We start from the raw sequence: 22,840 nt of genomic DNA, 5'->3' as shown, positions 1-22,840 counted from the left end.
CATTGGAGGCCTCTATGAGGGGGAAGACTTGTATGATCTGATAGAAGAAGAAACGGGAGTCAATTTGGAAGAGAGAGGGGATCCAGCATTAGAACCAGAATTTATGAGAGGAGGACTGAAGATCAAATAAGGCAGAAGAAATAGACAACATTTCTTCAGAATTCCTAAAATCAATGAGGAAAGTGGTAACAAAATGATTATTTACATTGGTGTGTAGACTGTATGAGTCTGTGGACATACCACCTGACTTTCAGAAAAATATCATCCACACAATTCCGAAGACTGTACGAGCTGAAACATGCGAGAATTATCACACAATCAGCTTACCAGCTGATACATCCAAGTTGCTCACAAGAATAATATACAGAAGAATGGAAAAAAAAAATTGTGAATGTGTTAAATGACAATCAGTTTGGCTTTAAGAAAGGTAAAGGCACCAGAGAGCCAATTCTGATGTTGCAGTTGATAATGGAAGCAAGACTAAAGAAAAATCAAGACATGTTCATTGGATTAGTCGACCTGGAAAAAGTATTCGACAATGTAAAACGATGCAAGATGTTCAAAATTCTGAGAAAAATAGGAATAAACTATAGGGAAAGAGCCGAGAAGAAGCAATAAGAGTGAATGACCAAGAACAAAGTGCTTGGATTGAAAAGGGTGTAAGAAAGGGCTGGAGTCTTTCACTCTTACTGTTCAATCTGTACATCAACAAAACAATGATAGAAATAAAAGAAAAGTTCAGGAATGGGATCAAAATTCAATGTGGAAGGATATCAGTGAGATGATTTGCTGATGACATTGCTATCCAGTGTGAAAGTGAACAGGAATTGTGTGATCTGCTGAATGAAATAAACAGTCCAATGTGTACAGAATATGGAGTGACAGTAAATCGAAGGAAGATGAAAGTAATGAGAAGTAGCAGAAATGAGAACAGTGAGAAACTTCACATCAGAATTGATGTTCACGATGTAGAGGAATTTAAGGAATTCTGCTACCTAGACAACAAAATAATCAATTGCAGATGGAGCAAGGCGGACATCAAAAGCAGACTAGCCCTGGTAAAAAGGACATTCCTGCTAAGAGTGGTCTCCTAGTATGAAACATAGGCCTTAATTTGAGGAAGAAATTTCTGAGGATGTACGTTTGGAGCACAGTGTTGTGTGGTAGTGAAACATGGACTGTGGGAAAAACAGAAGAGAACCGAAGCATTTGAGATGTGGTGCTACAGACAAATGTTGAAAATTAGGTGCCCTGATAAGGTAAGGAATGAGGAGATTCGGCGCAGAATTGGAGAGGAACGGAATATGTGGAAAACACTGGCAAGGAGAAGGCACAGGATTATAGGACATCTGTTAAGACACTGGGGAATGACTTCCATGGTTCTAGAGGGAGCTATAGAGCGCAAAAAGTGTATAGGAAGACAGAGAGTGAAATACATCCAACTTATAATTGAGGATGTAGGTTGTAAGTGCTACTATGAGATGAAGAGGTTGACACAGGTGAGGAATTCATGGTAGGCCGTGTCAAATCAAACAAGAGGATAAGGAAAAGAAATTAAATTTGAAAGAGAACTATGATGTTTGTACAACATTTTTTCTGTTGCCAAGATTACTTTGAAAACCGAAAATTTTGAGACTAGATTAATCAAAATGATGTAACCATGTGTGAAAAAAATTTTACAGCTGAAATACAAAGAACAGCATGTAAACTGGATGTCACAGGAAATATTTTGAAAGTGGCGGTCAGCATCCCATATTTCCCAAATGTCCACTCCTGCTCATTACTATGAACACAGTTTTGAATATGATGTATGCTCTATTAATTTTACTGACTGTTTATATATTGTTTCCTCAGTTGGACTGCCTATCCAAGCTTACTAAGTCTCTCTCTCTCTCTCTCTCTCTCTCTCTCTCTCTCTCTCTCTCTGTGTGTGTGTGTGTGTGTGTGTGTGTGTGTGTGTGTGTGTGTGTGTGAGAGAGAGAGAGAGAGAGATGCGCAAGCGTTTTTGTCAGTGATCCTCTTCAGGAGCATTTTCAGTGGAATTATTGAGTTCTAATTTGGTCCAACGAGATCCCTAAGAATCAAAAGTTCTCTCAGGAATAGCCCAACATCACTGAGCGACAATAATATGGCTTTAATGTTGTAGGTGACTAAAAGGTTGTTCAACATCAAACATTTCATCTTACTCATCCACTCCTCTGACATGTAGCACAACACACAGGTGGTGGCAGATTGTTGACGACCATCCTCTTCCAAATTAGTACCTACCTATTTTTTTCTTTCAAGGCCTACCTGTGTAACATTCCATAGTTATACTGTGCACAGACAGCTTTTAATTATTTTATTCTCAAAGTGAGCAATTTCAATACAAACTGTGATTACAAACTGCATAGTTTTAAACAAGATAACAAAAGAACATATACTTACTGGAGCATGAGCCCTGATGTAATTTGCACTGCTTGCTGGGTGGAAAGTGAGATGTTGCTGCCTGTTGGAAAGCTGGCTCAGTTCAACAAAGAGCTTTAGATGGTTTGGGTACAGCAGGTGTACAGGATCATCAATACCGGCATTTGGAGGATGTGGAAACTGTCCGTGCAGCATATCCCACAAGAGACGCTGGGATCCGATGTAGTCGTGTGATTCACCATGCAGCAGTGTGAAAAGAACAGTGCTCGCTAGACAGAAGCAAAGCAATGTCGTAATTGGAATACATTTTACAACTGTTTTGAACAAAACATATACTGCAGTGAATGCCAAAGTATACATTGGTTGCCTGAGCACCTATATAAATTTTGTTCTGAAGGGAAAAAAGTTTACTGAGGAATGTGGTTTTTTTCCTTCATGGAAAAATGGATCATTTTTAGTAGTTTATTTAGTTGAAGCATCAACCTAAACAATGAAATTTACATTTTGTTGGTTCATTTAACAAGTTGTATGAAACCTTGTAACAATTTTACAGGAAGAACCAGCATTCACTTTGATTCTCTTTGGGTGATTTTCTGGAGAGCAGAACCTTAATTCCTAAGTACTTATCATTTTTCTAACTCAAGACTTTTAAATTTTTTGTAAATCTATAGATACATAGTGACTCACATGATGGGAATTCAATGTATATTTAGATCATATTTATTAAGTAGGATCATCAAAATCCACATAGCATGTGCGGGTATTTCCAAATATAAAATAGAACGGGAAAAATAAATATATAAAAAACAAAGATGTCTGCCTGTGTCTGTATATATGCGGATGGATGTGTGTGTGTGTGTGTGTGTGTGTGTGTGTGTGTGTGTGTGTGTGCGCGCGCGCGCGCCTGTCCTTTTTTCCCTCTAAGGTAAGTCTTTCCGCTCCCAGGATAGGAATGACTCCTTACCCTCTCCCTTAAAACCCACATCCTTTCGTCTTTCCCTCTCCTTCCCTCTCTCCTGATGAAGCGACCATGGGTTGCGAAAGCTTGAATATTTGTGTGTGTTTTTTATTTTATTTCTATCAACATTTCTATCATCTATCATTCTCGTTTGGTAAGTTAAAGCATCTTTGTTTTTTATATATAGAATATAATTGTATAGATAAAAGATTTAGCTCAGCAAATGGCAGCTGGAGAAAACACACAGAGAAGTTAAGGAAATGTGCAAGATTTTGGAACAAGGGGCTCCTTCTTCTTGAAGGGGTAAAAGGGGAGGGAAGACGGTGAAGGAAAAGTACTGCTGAGGTTTAGGAAATGGGAAGAGACATGGAAAAGTCCCCCAGTGCACCACGTCATGGGAGACTTACCAGATGGGATGAGAAACTGGATAGCTGAAAAATCTGCTCACCAAGTGGCAGCACAAGGAAACACACATAAAAGTTAAGGTAAGAAAACATTTAAGGTTTCAAGTATATGGTAGGTAGCATGTTTATATCAACAGCAATTTATTACCAGTTTTAAGGTAATAGCTTAATATTCCTTTAATTCTTATTTTTCCTTGTTTGGGATTGGGGATGATGAGGCGCTGAGTCCATATTTCACCTCTGTTTTGATTTTCTATTCCATGCAATTATCAATTTGTGACATCATTATAAACTAGAAAGCTAAACCTCTACAATATATGAAGCGGTTATTATTAAAATACACAATTTAAGCAAAAGATGTTCAAGTGAGGACTTATAAAGCTGAAACATTAAAACTCTGTCCTCACTTAGCACTGTGACATATTTAATGCTTTTACATTCAAAAATTTGTGTGGACTTATATAGTACATACTGTTGTTTGTTTTGTGGTCTTTAATTTCAAGGCTAGTTTGGTGCAGCTCTCCACACTATCTTATGGAAGCCTCCTCATCTCTGTGAAACTACTGCAACCTGCACGTGTTTACTATAGTCACATCTTCATATTGTCTACCATTTTACCCCTTCCCCTCCCCCATCCACACTGCACAAAAGAAACTTACATTACAAACCTGATGATTCCTCGATGCCTTGTGGTATATCATGTCAATGGGCTCCTCCTTTTGGTAAAGTTGTTTCACAAAGCTCTTTTATCCACAAGCAGTTGCAATGCTTCTTCATTAGTTACTTATTCTATCCCTCTAACTTTCAATGTAATTCTATAACCCCACATTTCAAAACCTTATTCTTCATTAGTTACTTATTCTATCCCTCTAACTTTCAATGTAATTCTATAACCCCACATTTCAAAACCTTATAGTCTCTTGTGCCTTCATGAGCTTTCTCAGTGTAATAATTCTTGAGTTTGTTGCTGGATTCTAAAATCAACACGACATGATATTTCAGCGATTTCTGTGATCTTTGGGAGAACACAACAGTTGCTGCTGCCAAGTTCCACTGAAAACTGATGCTAAGGCTGCAAACAGTTGTCCTATATAGGCCTCCATACCATAAACAATGCTTGCACTGCCCACCACAGTTGCTGTGCCCTAGACTGGGCCAGTGGCACTGAAGTCAGTGATGTATTACACTCAGAGACTATCTTCGAATACTCAGGCTGGCCCCACCAGAGCACGTGAAAAATTGGAGATAACAGAAGACTGTTTCATCAAGGAGCACGTGATGAAATTTTACAAGATTCTGATAGTTGCCTGTACTTCTAGATTTTTGACCAGCATTTATAAAGAGGCAACTGAAATTAGATTGGCAGGTAATTTGATTCATAAAGAAAAGGTTTCACTATTACCACGATGTGGAACCCTGTACTACTTCATATCAAAACACAATACTCTTTCGAAGAGTGTCTTCGAGTGCAATATATTGTCAGTGTCAGAATTCTACTAGCGGTGAGACCACAAGCCCAGTATCAAGAGCAACGACTGTGGCAGGCAGTGCATGCACCATGTACGGAATGGAGGCCAACAGGACAACAATGGGATTGTTTTTAATGGGACTCAGCGGCAGGAGGAGCAGCAGCCAGCATTCTCCTGAAGTCGGTGGACATCCATTACATATCATTACTCGGTTTTATTTTTGCTGGTGTTCACTTTATAGCCTCATTGAAAGGCACAATCCATTCTGTTTGGCTGATCTTCTAAGACAGACCACCACCCATTTCAACTACTGTTTTTATTTCACGGCCTTCAACTTCAAGAACTGCAATCTGGCTCCAGTAAAAGTTATAGGCAATCTTTCACTCTCTGTATTTTATCCCTGGTAACTTCAGAATTTCAAATAGCGTATTCCAGTCAACATTGTCAAAAAGAGATGGTGTTGCTGTTCCTAAGTTTCTCTGGAACCAAAATTAATGATCCCCAACAAGGTTGGCTGCTACTAGTCATTCCATCTTTCAGTATACAAGGTGTGGCTAGAAAAAAACTGGACTAGTACTGGTGAAACAATAAAACGAATGCAATAAGGCTGAAAGTCGCGTGGCCTGTCACGTGACTCTCGCTCCGCCTACTGCTCGAGTTTCATCTGCCTCCTGCACTCAGTCTGCCCGTGGCGTCTGTTTTAAGTAGTTTACGTTTTGTCTGTGCGTCGGAAAATGTTGTGTGTACAGAAAGAACAGCGTGTTAACATCAAATTTTGTTTCAAACTAGGAAAATCTGCAAGTGAAACGTTTGTAATGTTACAACAAGTGTACGGCGATGATTGTTTATCGCGAACACAAGTGTTTGAGTGGTTTAAACGATTTAAAGATGGCCGCGAAGACACCAGTGATGACACTCGCACTGGCAGACCATTGTCAGCAAAAACTGATGCAAACATTGAAAAAATCGGTAAACTTGTTCGACAAGATCGCCGTTTAACAATCAGAGCAGTGTCTGAGTTAACAGGAGTTGACTTGTTGTCTTGTCGAACAAGTTTACCGATTTTTTCAATGTTTGCATCAGTTTTTGCTGACAATGGTCTGCCAGTGCAAGTGTCATCACTGGTGTCTTCGCGGCCATCTTTAAATCGTTTAAAACTCAAACACTTGTGTTCGCGATAAACAATCATCGCCGTACACTTGTTGTAACATTACAAACGTTTCACTTGCAGATTTTCCTAGTTTGAAACAAAATTTGATGTTAACACGCTGTTCTTTCTGTACACACAACATTTTCCGACGCACAGACAAAACGTCAACTACTTAAAACAGACGCCACGGGCAGACTGAGTGCAGGAGGCAGATGAAACTGAGCAGTAGGCGGAGCGAGAGTCACGTGACAGGCCACGCGACTTTCAGCCTTATTGCATTCGTTTTATTGTTTCACCAGTACTAGTCAGGTTTTTTTTTAGCCACACCTCGTATACTTTGTGTCAGTGTTTTGAAACTAAGCCTTAGTTAACTAACGTTTCAGTAATATTCAGATTTGCCAGTGCCTGCCTTATGTGCGCAGGAATATTACATTCTTTTCTGAGGTTTGATGATATTTTGCTTATCTCATGTATTCCACATTGCTGTTGTGCTCTTCAGCCGGAAGACTTGTTTGACACAGCTCTCCACGCTACTCTATCCTCTGCAAGCCTCTTCACCTCTGAGTAACTGCTGCAACTTACATCCCTTCTGCCTGTGACTTTCACCATAAAAACTGCTGTGTGTACTTTTTCTGGCAGTTATACACCTCTGTGGCCTCTATCTTACTTCGCAACTGCTTGTGAGCGTACCTCACTGTAAACAGGAACGCGCCTGGCTGTAACTTGCACGCACAGAAATATTGCAACAAAACTGACTTTTCCTATCCCAAACAGTGGTGCCGCTACACTATTTTGGTTACAATAACGCATTCACTACGCTGTTAATACTAGCATATCTGTGTTCCTATTTTTTATTCATTATTAAACCTACTCCTGAATTACCCCTATTTGATTTTGTATTTATAACCCTGTACTGACCTGACCAGAAGTCCTGTTACTCCTGCCACCAAACTTCAATAACTCCCACTATATATAACTTTCTCATATCCATTTCTGTTTTTAAATTTTCCTAAACTACCTGCCTGATTAAAGGATCTGACATTCCACACACTAATTTGTAGAATGTCAGTTTTGTTTCTCCTGATAACATCCTCCGTAATAGTCCCTGGCCGGAGATCCGAATGGGGGACATTTTACCTCCGGAATATTTTACCCAAGAGGATGCCATCATCATTTAACCATACAGTGGAGCTGCATGCCCTGGGGAAAAGTTACGGCTGTAGTTTCCCGTTGCTTTCAGCTGTTTGCAGTACCAGCACAACAGGCCCATTTGGTTGATGCTACATCATCAGATCCAGACTGCTGGCCCTAAAGTACTGAAAAGGCTGCTGCCCCTCTTCTGGAATCATATGTTTGTCTGGCCTCTCTGTTGTGTTTGCTCTTTTGTACAGCTACCTGTATCGCTGAGGCATGCAAGCCTCCCCACCAAAACAGCAAGGTCCATGGTTCATGGGGGCTATTCCACATACCAATATGGAATAGTATTGCCATTGTTGATACTCCCAACGATAATAATAATTCAGAGGAAATCTTATCTTCTCCAGATTTGTTGTAACAGTAGCCAACATCACAATGCTGATATTATGGCACGTTTGAAACAACGGCTTCGCATTTACCAAAGACATGCAGGTACTGTCCAATTTATTTAGTTCCCCATCTCCTCAAGATCTTACCTTCATGGAATTTATTCATCTTTAATCTGCATTTCACAACTAAAATTATGGTTAAAGTTCATATATGCTTCTGGAAATGATTTACATTTTGTCATATGGTTTACCTGTGCTGCTGTTACGTACACTGTCTTTCACGGTTCTCAAACCTAGAGTTGGTAATGATTAAATTGTGCTTTGTGCCCTTAGCATTCTCATGTGCAGTTCAAGTTCACCTAATATTTTTCCTCCTCTTTGTTTTCCTACTACTGAATTCCAATCACCCTCTTTGTTTTCCTACTACTGAATTCCAATCACCTATCACAAACATTCTTACCCCTTGATGCACTGCGTAATTTCTTTTATCACTTCATATTTTTTTCCAATCTGTTCATCATCTGTGGCACTAAAGGGCTCTTGTACTAACATCATCAGTCATCACAAAGCATCCATGTGAGCTAAGATTCATAATGCTGTCAGTAACTAAATAGACCCACATGCTAAGAGGAAATCGGGGAGACAGTGTATATTAGCAGTACTGACAGTTCTCCATATGGTAAGAACTCACCAACAATTCTGCCTCTCAATTTTACAGCTTTTTAAGGAACATTTTCTTTTTGATATGACTAAACCTAATTGTTAGGGTGCTACAATTTTTGGTAAAGTTGCAAGGCAGTTCTCAATTGGCTCCTTAAAAAAAAGCATGGCACTGAAAGGCTTGAGAAATTATGCTTTAGACAGAATACAAGAATATAGACCGAATTTTCACTCTGCAGTGGCATATGCATCAGTTTGAAACTACCTGGCATATTAAAATTGTTTGCCACACTGGAACTCTAATCTGGGACTTTGCCTTTCACAGACAGCTACTCAGCCGATACAGCACTTGTCGACGAAAAATAAAAGGTCCCAGGTTTGGGGCCCTGTCCAAAACACAGTTTTAAATGGTTATTCAAGTTTCAGAAACACCACAGTCCACCGCAGAATGGAAATTTGTTCTGGAAGCATTCCCCTGGCAGTGGCTAAGCCAATTCTCCCCAACATCCTTTCTTCCAGTCATGGAAGATATGCAGAAGAGCTTCTGTGATGTTTGGGAGAAGGGAAGCTGTGAGAGGGGGTCACAAGTCGTGCTCAGACAGTGCAATTGGTAAGCACTTGGTCACGAAATGGAAAGGTTCCAGGTTCGAGTCCCAGTGTGGCACAAAGTTTTACTCTGCCAGAAATTTTTGTAATATAGGTAAATAACCAGAATAAAATATTTTCTTAATCTTGAAGCACCTGTACCAGAAAAAGCATTCCACTCAAGAATGACCAAGAAAATATGTTTCCTTATTCATATCCAGTACTATGCTGGAATTTTTACACCAATGTGCTGAACATAGCACTTGCCCACATGCGCTTGCTTTTATTTTATCAATGAATATGAAAGTATGTCTGCAATCTGATACACTGAAGCCTGCGTTACAAACAGTTCCACTCACATTGCTGTGTGTCATCCTGGGGGAAGACCTGGGAAAGGGCGTGCGCCGTGGCCAGCAGAGCCACTATACCTGTGACTGGGCTTGTTGCACCTGGCACCACCTGGTCAAACATAGACGTGGAATCCATTCGGGCTGAAACCGTGATGACCGTTCCGTTTTCATAAGCGGCATCTGGACGATTTCGTGAGAGAGCTGGTAGGCTCACCCAAACGTTACGGTCAATAAGAGCGTCACACACGTGGACTGTAAAAGGAGAAAGTTTATCTCTAGTGAATATTTTGCTTAATGAGATAAAAATAGAATGTGCACTACATGTGATAACTTAAGCAAACACACATACAGGTTAAGTTACTTATACACATCAGGAAATTGCTCATTTTTGTGTCAGTGCAAGTCTTGAGTAGTGCATACCATTTTATTTCTCTGTATAAATTTATGAAGACACTTACCATTTTCCAATTCTGATCAGTTGCTAAAATCAAATTTTACAACAGAGTAAATCTATTGAGAAACTACTGTTTAAACAATAATCAATTAGAGGTATTTGTTATCGTACAACTAGAGAGATTAGAGCACAGTCCTTACCTGAGTTTAAAAAAACAGTATGAATGCACGCTATCATTTTACAATAAGCTGTAACACAATCATTAGGAACTAATTTGCAGCATTGAAATTCTGTGTGTCTTTGCTCAATGATGACACACAAAATATAAGGGGAGACAGCTAAGATGAGAACTTTTGAAAAAATATGCTGTTGCAAAAATTGACATAATGTCTTGAAGAAAATCTGCAATCACAAGTTGTGAAACATATTTATATTGCCTGTCTTGATTGCACTAATTTTTTAAAATGAACTCTTTCAGTTCAAAATGAAACATCAACAGATCTGACTGTACGTTATATAGGATGCAGCATTTAAAGTTCACTGATATGAACGGGTTATTTTTGTAACTTATAGAATCAGATCTGAGGATGATTCATATTGAAACAAAATAACCCATTAAAAAAAATCAATGCAATCACAATGGACAATAAAAAATCTAAATGATTGTATGGGTACCATTGCTAAAACTCTACCACTGAAAAGGTGAACTCAACCCCTTTGTAGCACAAACTAATGTGGTCTAATACTTGGTAGAGCCACATTCCATCTACAACTAGTGCCAATTGATGCTTGCAAAATACAGAAGTCCTTAACTTCACAACAAATAATTTTCAGAGTCTAATGGTTGTACCATAAAAAGTAGTAGGTGAGCTTGACAAAAGAAACTATCAGCTCACACACATCTTTTAACATTACTCATTGAAACTATAAACTATAACTCACAACTTCATTCATTCATCTTCCATATATCCTATATGATGAAAGAGCCTCTACACAGTGTACCAAGTCAAAATATACACCATTATAGAGATGCAACTTCTGTAAATGAAATTATTAAAAACTAAGACCACCCACTGTCAATTCACATTATTCCTAGAACATTGTTGTCACACTTACTTTATCATCCAACAATCTTCACAATTATAAACTCATATCTGAACCAAAACAAACTGAAATAGGTATTCCACAGGGCAGCATTCTGGGCCCATTGTTATTTCTAATTTATATCAATGATATACAGGCTCCAGACAGCTCAGCCAAAATTCTACTATTTGCAGATGACACAAATATAATAATTAGTGATATAAAAGAATCATTGCGTACCACAACAGAAAAAAATGCTCTCATACATACAGTCATGGTTTTATTCAAATAAGCTGACATTAAACACAAAGAAAACAAACTTTATACAGTATGGATGCAAGTGTCAAGGGGAAAATATGTGCCTTATGCTGGATAGCAAACAAATAGAAAAAGTGTGCACCACAAAGTTTCTGGGAATGCGAATTGACCACGATTTAAACTGGAATGAACACAGTGTACATCTTACTCAGAAACTTAGCTCAGCATGTTTTGCGTTTAGAATAATATCCAAGGTATGTAGCAAAGAATGTATTAGAGCGGTGTACTTTAGTTATTTCCAATCAGTTGCAAGCTATGGCATAAGTTTTTGGGGAAAAACCAGGTCAAGACTAAATGACATTTTTATTATGCAAAAAAGAGCTATTCATATCATGACACACAGCCCACCACAAACTCACTGTAGACCGTTATTCAAACAACTAAAGATACTGACAATACCATCAATATATATTTTTAAATGCCTGGAAATGATCAATAAAAATAACTGCACTCTCCAAACCACCTCAAGCTACCATGATCACAATACAAGGCATTGTAAAGACTTTCCTATGTAGCAAAAACTAGAAGTCAGAAACATGTTAGCCACTTAGGAATAAAGCTTTTAAATGCACTTCCATCTCAAATTAAAGAATTGAAAGGCAAAAATAATTTCAAGTGTGAGGTAAAAAAATACTTGATGGAAAAATGCTACTACACTGTAAATGAATACCTGTCTCAGACTGTGGATTGAAACCTGTACTTATTTTTTAAAAATTCAAACTAATTTAATTATGTTTTCAACTTCGTAATTATGGTACTTATGAAAAATCTGTTAAATATCCGTAATACGTTTTGTGTATAAGGCGTAGTTCCTGATCTATAATTGTTTATCATGAGCACGTACTTTTGTTTTTGTGTAATAAGTTCTTGTACACTACTTATGTACTATGTCTGTGTAATTTGTTTTGCTGTTTGTATATGTTTGTCCATTTATTATGTGTATGTGGTGTTGTGTATTTTTTTGTAATCAAATGACAAATCCTATATCACATGTGCGACCTATTGCATGCTAAATAAATAAATAAATAAAACATCCAAGAATGCTGCAAATCGGTGCCTTACAGATTGAGCAAAGACACCACTACTTTAAGAATCCTACTGCTTTTCTTGTTAGATTCAACTGCTTTTCATTAGCAACAAAATATGGTGCTTATCAATTTCACAGGTACACTGATTAATGCTGAAGGATAGCTACTGTGTACTGTATGAAGGTAGCTAACAAACATTCTTCTTCTTCTTCTTCTTCTTCTTCTTCTTCTTCTTCTTCTGCTTATTATTATTATTATTATTATCTTTCCTTTCTCAGACATTATGTCTGGTTAAAAATGGAAAGTGACGCGGACCTTGATCAAGCGTGACTTCCTTTTAACTGTACGGTATATGTTACATTGCATTTAGGAACTTTCGGGTAATTGAACATGTATTAATAATTACAGATTTCTAAAAAACAAAGATGATGTGACTTACCAAACAAAAGCGCTGGCACGTCGATAGACACACAAACAAACACAAACATACACACAAAATTCTAGCTTTCGCAACCAACGGTTGCCTCATCAGGAAAGAGGGAAGGAGAGGGAAAGACGAAAGGATGTGGGTTTTAAGGGAGAGGGTAAGGAGTCATTCCAATCCCGGGAGCGGAAAGACTTACCTTAGGGGAAAAAAAGGACGGGTATACACTCGCGCACACACACACACACATGTCCATCCACACATATACAGACACAAGCAGACATATTTAAAGACAAAGAGTTTGGGCAGAGATGTCAGTCGAGGCAGAAGTGCAGAGGCAAAGACGTTGTTGAATGACAGGTGAGGTATGAGTGGCGGCAACTTGAAATTAGCGGAGATTGAGGCCTGGTGGATAACGGGAAGAGAGGATATATTGAAGAGCAAGTTCCCATCTTCGGAGTTTGGATAGGTTGGTGTTAGTGGGAAGTATCCAGATAGCCCGGACGGTGTAACACTGTGCCAAGATGTGCTGGCCGTGCACCAAGGCATGTTTAGCCACAGGGTGATCCTCATTACCAACAAACACTGTCTGCCTGTGTCCATTCATGCGAATGGACAGTTTGTTGCTGGTCATTCGCACATAGAATGCGTCACAGTGTAGGCAGGTCAGTTGGTAGGTCACGTGGGTGCTTTCACACGTGGCTCTGCCTTTGATCGTGTACACCCTCCGCGTTACAGGACTGGAGTAGGTGGTGGTGGGAGGGTGCATGGGACAGGTTTTACACCGGGGGCGGTTACAAGGGTAGGAGCCAGAGGGTAGGGAAGGTGGTTTGGGGATTTCATAGGGATGAACTAAGAGGTTACGAAGGTTAGGTGGATGGCGGAAAGACACTCTTGGTGGAGTGGGGAGGATTTCATGAAGGATGGATCTCATTTCCGGGCAGGATTTGAGGAAGTCGTATCCCTGCTGGAGAGCCACATTCAGAGTCTGATCCAGTCCCGGAAAGTATTCTGTCACAAGTGGGGCACTTTTGTGGTTCTTCTGTGGGAGGTTCTGGGTTTGAGAGGATGAGGAAGTGGCTCTGGTTATTTGCTTCTGGACCAGGTCGGGAGGGTAGCTGCGGGATGCGAAAGCTGTTGTCAGGTTGTTGGTGTAATGGTTGCCGCCACTCATACCTCACCTGTCATTCAACAACATCTTTGCCTCTGCACTTCCGCCTCGACTGACATCTCTGCCCAAACTCTTTGCCTCTGTATATGTCTGCTTGTGTCTGTATATGTGTGGATGGATATGTGTGTGTGTGCGAGTGTATACCCGTCCTTTTTCCCCCTAAGGTAAGTCTTTCCGCTCCCGGGATTGGAATGACTCCTTACCCTCTCCCTTAAAACCCAAATCCTTTCGTCTTTCCCTCTCCTTCCCTCTTTCCTGACGAGGCAACCGTTGGTTGCAAAAGCTAGAATTTTGTGTGTATGTTTGTGTGTCTATCGACGTGCCAGCGCTTTCGTTTGGTAAGTCACATCATCTTTGTTTTTTAGATATATTTTTTCCCACGTGGAATGTTTCCTTCTATTATATTCATATAATTACAGATTTCTGTAGTTGTATATATACGTTTGGATGTAGCTGTATTGCGTTGATGTACTGGTGGATATTGTGTGGTATGACTCCTGTAGTTGATAGTACAATAGGTATAATGTCAACTTTATCCTGATGCTACATGTCCTTGACTTCCTCAGGCAGTTGGATGTATTTTTCATTTTTTCCTCCTGTTTTCTTCTGTATATTTGTTGTATTTGGTATGGATATTTCGATTAGTTGTGTTAATTTCTTCTTTTTATTGGTGATTATGATGTCAGGTTTGTTATGTGGTGGTGTTTTATCTGTTATAATGGTTCTGTTCCAGTATAATTTGTAGTCATCATTCTCCAGTACATTTTGTGGTGCATACTTGTATGTGGGAACGTGTTGTTTTATTTTTGCTACATTGTCATGTCTTCTGGTGTATTCTGTATTTGCTAGTATTGTACATCTGCTTGTGATGTGACCTACTGTTTCTATTTGTTGTTTGCAAAGTCTGCATTTATCTGTTGTGGTATTGGGATCTTTAATAATACGCTTGCTGTAATATCTTGTGTTTATTGTTTGATCCTGTATTGCAATCATGAATCCTTCTGTCTCACTGTATATATTGCCTTTTCTTAGCCATATGTTGGATGCGTCTTGATCGATGTGTGGCTGTGTTAGATGATACGGGTGCTTGCCATGTAGTGTTTTCTTTTTCCAATTTACTTTCTTCGTATCTGTTGATGTTATGTGATCTAAAGGGTTGTAGAAGTGGTTATGAAATTGCAATGGCGTAGCCAATGTATTTATATGAGTGATTGCTTTGTGTATTTTGCTAGTTTCTACTCGTTCTATAAAGAATTTTCTTAAATTGTCTACCAGTCCATAATGTAGGTTTTTTATGTCGATAAATCCCCTTCCTCCTTCCTTTCTGCTTAATGTGAATCTTTCTGTTGCTGAATATATGTGATGTATTCTATATTTGTGGCATTGTGATCGTGTAAGTGTATTGAGTGCTTCTAGTTCTGTGTTACTCCATTTCACAACTCCAAATGAATAGGTCAATATTGGTATAGCGTAAGTATTTATAGCTTTTGTCTTGTTTCTTGCTGTCAATTCTGTATTCAGTATTTTTATTAGTCTTTGTCTATATTTTTCTTTTAGTTCTTCTTTAATATTTGTATTATCTATTCTATTATCTATTCTATTTTTGCCTGTATCCTAGATATTTATAGGCATCTGTTTTTTCCATCGCTTCTATGCAGTCGCTGTGGTTATCCAGTAAGTAATCTTCTTGTTTAGTGTGTTTTCCCTTGACTATGCTATTTTTCTTACATTTATCTGTTCCAAAAGCCATATTTATATCATTGCTGAATACTTCTGTTATCTTTGGTAATTGGTTGAGTTGTTGATTTGTTGCTGCCAGTAGTTTTAGATCATCCATGTACAGCAAATGTGTGATTTTGTGTTGGTATGTTCCAGTAATATTATATCCATAATTTGTATTATTTAGCATGTTGGATAGTGGGTTCAGAGCACGGCAGAACCAGAAAGGACTTAATGAGTCTCCTTGGTATATTCCACACTTAATCTGTATTGGCTGTGATGTGATATTATTTGAATTTGTTTGGATATTAAGTGTGGTTTTCCAATTTTTCATTACTATGTTTAGCAATTGTATCAATTTAGGACCTACTTTGTATCTTTCCAATATCTGTAGTAACCATGAGTGGGGTACACTATCAAAAGCTTTTTGGTAATCAATGTATGTGTAGTGTAGTGACCTTTGTTTAGTTTTAACTTGATATGTCACCTCTGCATCTATTACCAGTTGCTCTTTACATCCTCGTGCTCCTTGGCAGCAGCCTTTTTGTTTTTCATTTATAATTTTGTTCTGTGTCGTATGTGTCATTAATTTCTGTGTAATGACTGAAGTTAATATTTTGTATATTGTTGGTAGGCATGTTATGGGGTGATATTTTGCTGGGTTTGCTGTGTCTGCTTGATCTTTAGGTTTCAGATAAGTTATTCCTTGTGTAAGTGTATCAGGGACTGTGTATGGGTCTGCAATGTAACTGTTAAATAATTTATATCTAAAAACAAAGATGATGTGACTTACCAAATGAAAGTGCTGGCAGGTCGACAGACACACAAACAAACACAAACATACACACAAAATTCAAGCTTTCGCAACAAACTGTTGCCTCATCAGGAAAGAGGGAAGGAGAGGGAAAGACGAAAGGATGTGGGTTTTAAGGGAGAGGGTAAGGAGTCATTCCAATCCCGGGAGCGGAAAGACTTACCTTAGGGGAAAAAAAGGACGGGTATACACTCGCGCACACACACACACACATGTCCATCCACACATATACAGACACAAGCAGACATATTTAAAGACAAAGAGTTTGGGCAGAGATGTCAGTCGAGGCAGAAGTGCAGAGGCAAAGATGTTGTTGAATGACAGGTGAGGTATGAGTGGCGGCAACTTGAAATTAGCGGAGATTGAGGCCTGGTGGATAACGGGAAGAGAGGATATATTGAAGAGCAAGTTCCCATCTCCGGAGTTCGGATAGGTTGGTGTTAGTGGGAAGTATCCAGATAACCCGGACGGTGTAACACTGTGCCAAGATGTGCTGGCCGTGCACCAAGGCATGTTTAGCCACAGGGTGATCCTCATTACCAACAAACACTGTCTGCTTGTGTCCATTCATGCGAATGGACAGTTTGTTGCTGGTCATTCCCACATAGAATGCGTCACAGTGTAGGCAGGTCAGTTGGTAGATCACGTGGGTGCTTTCACACGTGGCTCTGCCTTTGATCGTGTACACCTTCCGGGTTACAGGACTGGAGTAGGTGGTGGTGGGAGGGTGCATGGGAAATAATTTAGTTGGATGTGAATGTCTTGAGGTGAACTTCTTTAGCCAGAAATTTGCTATTTTATCTTTTCCAGGGGCTTTCCAATTGTGCGTAGAATTAATTGCTTGGGTGACTTCATGTTGCAAAATTATCAATTCAGGCATTTGTGGTATCATCTTGTATGTGTCTGTTTCTGCTTGTATCCACTGTGTTATGTTGTATCGGGTTTGACCATATGTTGCTCCAGAAGTGTTCCATGTCTGTTATGTTTGGTGGATTGTCTATTTTAATGTGTGTGTTATCTACTGTCTGGTAAAATTTCTTTCAGTTTGTGTTGAATGTTTGGTTTTGTTTCCTTCTATTTTCACTTTTTTTTGTATCTTGTAAGTCGTTTGGCCACTGCTTGTAATTTCTGCTTCTTTTCATCTAATTGCTCTATCGCTTCTTGTTGTGAGATTTTACCTAACCTTTTTCGTTTTTTGTCTGATATTTCATTCCTTATAAATTGTGTTAGCTGTCCGATGTCTTTTCTCAGTTTTTCTATTCTGATCTGCAGCCTGTGTTGCCATGCTGGTTTTGTGGGTTTCTTCTGTGTGTTGGTTGGTTCTGATCTCTGCCTAGTGTGTGTATTTAGTGTAGTGAGTGCTTCCATAGCTGTATTTTCATTTATTTTGTTGTGTATGATTGTGTTGATAGTTGTTGTTGTTGTTTCGACTTGTGGGTTATTTGGGGTCTATGCAAGAATGGTCTAATGTCTGGTTTTGTGTCTTTGTATGTTTATTGTATGTATGGCTGTCTTAAGATTTCATTTTCCTCTGATTGTTTAATTGATGCGTGTTGTTCTTTGCTTGTTTGCTCTGGGATGTTTGAGTCCATTACTGTATTTTCTTCATCTTCTGATTGCACATTATTTTGTTCCAGTATTTGTTGTACTTATTGTTTGATGTTTTCTAGTTCTGACTGGGGTATCCTGTTATTTCTGATTATTACATGGATCTGATCAGCTAGTCGTTATTCTGTTAAAAATATTAATTCTGGGTATCTGGTAATAAATGTTGTGTATACTTGTGATCTGTATCCAGTTGTGTTGGTTCCTAAGTTTGTTGCTTGGTAATAACAGAACATGAGGTGTCGGTTAACTTCATCTGACCATCTCTGTCTTTGTTTTCCTTCTAGAGTGGTTGCAGGAAGCATATCCTGCAAAACACCTCTATTTGGATTTAAATTATTTCCTGTGTGGCTAGCAGTGTCGTTACCATTGTGGACGGGCATAGGGTTCAAGCGTCGTCCCCAACCATGACAGCGCTTGTCCGTGGCTTCATTAGTTCTGTCCTGAACCAACTAATCACATTAAAAGGGGGGTTAGCCCTAGTAGTGGTTTGTTCTTTTCGTCACCTTTTATGACTGGCAGAACATACCGGAGGCCTATTCTTTTCCCGGGCCTCCACGGGGTTATTATTATTATTATTATTACTGTTGTTATTGTTGTTGTTGTGTTACGTGTGTATCAAGTGTCCAAAAATTGGAGAGGATTTCTGCCTTAGGCAAGACACAGTTCTGTAGTTTTGTTTCCACCCAGACATGTTTTGGCACTTTTTGTCAATCCTCAGTAGGTTTATTTGTTTATTTTTTTGTGCAAAATTGTTGTTACATGTTAACCACTTGTCGCAGTTATTGTCAAATACTTAGAGAGAGAGAGAGAGAGAGAGAGAGAGAGAGAGAGAGAGAGAGAGAGAGAGAGGGGGGGGGGGGGGGAGGGGGGGAGGAGTAGAGTGAATGGTGTGGAGGTGTGGAGCACAGGAGGAAATTTAATTATTGAGGGTGACTGTGGTGTCACCGCCAGACACCACACTTGCTAGGTGGTAGCCTTTAAATCGGCCACGGTCCATTAGTATACGTCGGACCCGCGTGTCGCCACTGTCAGTGATAGCAGACCGAGCGCCACCACACGGCAGGTCTAGAGACACATACTAGCACTCGCCCCAGTTGTACAGCCGACTTTGCTAGCAACGCTACACTGACAAATACGCTCTCATTTGCCAAGACGATAGTTAGCACAGCCTTCAGCTACATTTGCTACGACCTAGCAAGGCGCCGTATTCAATTGATATTGAGATTCTATTAATGTATCATCAAGAGCGATGTTCTACAAATGTGGATTAAAGTTAAGTATTCCAGAAGCTACGTACTTTTCTTTATAGCATTCATTACGTATCCTGTTTCAGACCTCACGCCAGCCTGCGTGAGTTTAAGCGCTTGCCTTTCGGCTTCCTCTCATTGTGTCTAGGCTGTCTTGCCTAGACACAACAGTGACAATATGAAGTTTTGGGGTGGGGTCACTTGTATAGTTCCTCTATTGTGGGAAAAAGTGTTTTATTGCATAGTAACGTGTATTTGTTTATTAATTTCCTTCCTTGGGCTACTGATTTTTGGATGTAATAATTTTCTTCTATTGTTAGTTTTTGGTGTAGGTCACTACTAACTTTAATAATTTTCTGTGTTCATTGGATGGAGATTCTGTGCTAGTAGGTGATCAGCAAATGCTGAGTGAGAGCTATTACTTTTCAATGCTCTGAGATGTTCTGTATACCTGGTTCTAATATTCCTGCATTTTTGACCCACATACACAAAATGACAGACAGGGAAAACATACTGAGTGGCTGTGTTTGACAGTATTGGTGGTACATTTTCCCAGTCTGTACTGCGTTGTGTTATGGATTCAGTATGCTATGTTGAGTCCTTGTCTCTTCAGTGTATTGCCTACCCTGTGTGTAACTTTCTTGTTATAGGTGATTACGTGCCATTTGTTGCTTTCTGTCCACTGATTTGTTGTGAGATGTGTCGTATTTGTGTATGTTATGTTTCCTGATTATGTGTTGCCTGTTTCTGTATTTTTAGTTTATTTCATCTACTATCTTTGGGTCATATCCATCTTCCTGAGCTGTGTGTTATATTGTGTTCAGTTCTTCAGTGTGGCCATGTTTGTTAATAGATGTTTTGTTCAGTGTGTGTGGCAAATATCTCTAAACTGGATTGTTTATGGGTTATGTGGTGACTGGACTGGTTATGAATGTTGGTGCTGATGATTGTACATTTCCTATAAATTGTGAACTCATGTTTGTTGTTTCTCTTGTTAATGGTGAGGTCTAAGAAATTTAGTTTTCTGTGTTCAATGGTGAACTATATTTGTGATTAGATAGTGTTTATGTCTTTGTGGGCTTCTTTTATATGAGACAGTGATTCATCTATCTATACATTATAATTCCCATATATCTGCAGCATTATTTTGTTTTGTGCTGCATTGGTTTAACTATTTTGTCAAAGGATTTTCTGTGTGACTGATGAAAATTTCAGCTGGGAAGCCACAGATTGCAGATCCCACAGATAGTCGTTCTTGTTGCAGGTAAAACTTGTTGCTGAATATGAAGTAGTTTTATTCTGTAATGAGCATGGTTGATATTTCTTCTATTTTTTTGCACATATGTTTCCTCGTAACTGCAAGATTCTTTATATGATGTTGGTGCTTTCTTCTGTTGAAATGTGAGTGTGCATGGGCAGTGTGACAAATGAAATTAATGTCACTGTGTTTGCAATGTTTTCATTACTTCTATTAAGCCACTCGAGTCCTTTACACTTCTGTTTTCAGTGTGCTTGTATTTGTCTGTGTCCGTCTTGATAGCTGAGTGGTAAGCGCAGCGAATTGTCACACCGGGGCCCGGGTTTGATTCCCGGCTGGATCAGAGATTTTCTCCGCTCAGGGACTGGGTGTTGTGTTGTCCTCATTATCATTTCATCATCATCAGTGGAAGGCAACAGGAAATCACCACTGGAATCACTTCCCAAGACGCTCATGCGGTGGACCTCTCTGATGAGGTTTCCCCCATGACAAGATCTTCCGTAAGGCAGAATACACGGCGCGCGCGTGTGTGTGTGTGTGTGTGTGTGTGTGTGTGTGTGTGTGTGTGTGTGTGTGTGTGTGTCGTTTAATAGTGTGCTGGTGCATCGTTAAAGTTTATCAGTGGTCATATTAGGATATTTGGTTTGTGAATTTTAGGTAATAATTTTAGAGAGGGGCTGGGGACTTTCCTTGCATCATTATTTTCATATGTGTGTGTGTGTGAAAATTGTTTCTATGGTTTCCAGAGTTTTTTTTGTAAGTTTCTTTGGTATCGGTTTGTTGGATCACTTGTTAATTCTGTGATGTTATTGCTTGGCAAAAACAAATTTTAAAAAATGCACGCGTAACAACAACAGTGAAAGAAATATGCACATTACCTCTACACACAAACAAGGCAGAAAACACCACTATACCAAAAACTGCAAATAATACACCAAATAAGTCAGTGTACAGTGATTCTCTGCTGGAAATGAACAATAAACAGAAGAATAATAAATATTTTGTTGTTTACAGGTGACAAGCTGTGGCTTCTGAGGTGGATCATAAACAACCAACAGCATCATGTGACATAAACAAACAACTGTATATATCAAATTTATTCCCAAAATTTGCTATAAACTTAAAATGTTTAGATCCACTGTAAATGAACAATACAGAATGCCTCAAGTCAGTGACACATCTCAAATCTGTACTGTATGCAAATTAGTGTAAAATATTTGAGAATAATTGTTCCTTTTACAAACATAAATATTTTGTGCCAAAAGTACGTATAACACCCCCCTCCCCCCATATGTTAACATGTTACAACAATTCTGCGGAAAGAAAATCCATACTAATATTATAAATGCAAAAGTAACTGTCTGTTACACTTACACGACTAAACCACTGAGCCAGTTTGATGAAATTTGTTATGGAGATAGCTTGAACACCAAGGAAGAGCATAGGCTCCTTTAGAAACAGTGTAGTACAACATATTTATTGGTTTGAAGACTATAACATGAAATTTGGAACAATAATTACTCTTTGAAAAAGTCTTTTACACTCCAATTGTTGAACTTTTAACATATTTGTAAAATGCTTCTATTGTTTGACATGTTCTACATACTGTAATATGATTCAACAAAATGAATGCTATTTTTATACAATCCTCTATGTGTTTGATCCATATTTCCATACTACCTGTAACTCTTTATGTTATGTTTTTACGACACTACTGCTGAATTTATTCTGATAGTATCTGGTATGGAGCAAAGAGAGAGAGAGAGAGAGAGAGAGAGAGAGAGAGAGAGAGAGAGAGAGTTAGTTTTATCTCTCTGGTATGGAGATAGCTTGACCACTGAGGCAGACCATAGAGTACTGCAGAAAGTTTTCTCTCTCTCAGTATTGTGAACATCTTTTAATATGGTATTTGTGAGTGGCATGCAAATGACACTGGCACGATGGTTGGCTGCTCTTAATGTCTATAGATTATTCCATGACACTGCAAATCCAACGTTGCTGTGAGCATTTTGGTGAAAGTACAACAATAAAATCAGATGGTAAGCCCGAGAATTTAAAACTACGCTATAAGCCTCGCAAACGTAAGTCTGATTTTGCGCATAGTTCTGAAAGAGCTCAAGCTGTCAAAGTTACTCAAATCCAACAAACCTCAGAACAATCTCATGTCTGCTGGATCTTGGATGCTGGATCTTGGATGCATAATGTCAGGTCGTCTTACGAGCTACAGAGACATTAGAGTAGTCACAAGCCAAATTGCATTTTAGTCAC

General features: G+C 39.0%; 1 protein-coding gene across 3 annotated transcripts in view; it reads right to left on the bottom strand.

Moving 5' to 3' along the window:
* LOC126418701 (nicastrin) overlaps positions 1–22,840 on the bottom strand; it is a 131,335-nt gene that overhangs the window by 61,211 nt on the left and 47,284 nt on the right. For all 3 annotated transcript variants that reach the window (XM_050085597.1, XM_050085599.1, XM_050085598.1), the window contains exons 5-6: positions 9,518–9,760; positions 2,428–2,675 (exon numbers count right to left, since the gene is read on the bottom strand). In XM_050085597.1, coding sequence (XP_049941554.1) covers positions 2,428–2,675; positions 9,518–9,760 — 491 coding nt within the window. The remainder of the gene's footprint in view (positions 1–2,427; positions 2,676–9,517; positions 9,761–22,840) is intronic.

The sequence above is a fragment of the Schistocerca serialis genome, chromosome 9 (genome assembly GCF_023864345.2).
Source record: "Schistocerca serialis cubense isolate TAMUIC-IGC-003099 chromosome 9, iqSchSeri2.2, whole genome shotgun sequence".
Taxonomy (NCBI): domain Eukaryota; kingdom Metazoa; phylum Arthropoda; class Insecta; order Orthoptera; family Acrididae; genus Schistocerca; species Schistocerca serialis.
This window is presented reverse-complemented; position numbering and strand designations above follow the sequence as displayed.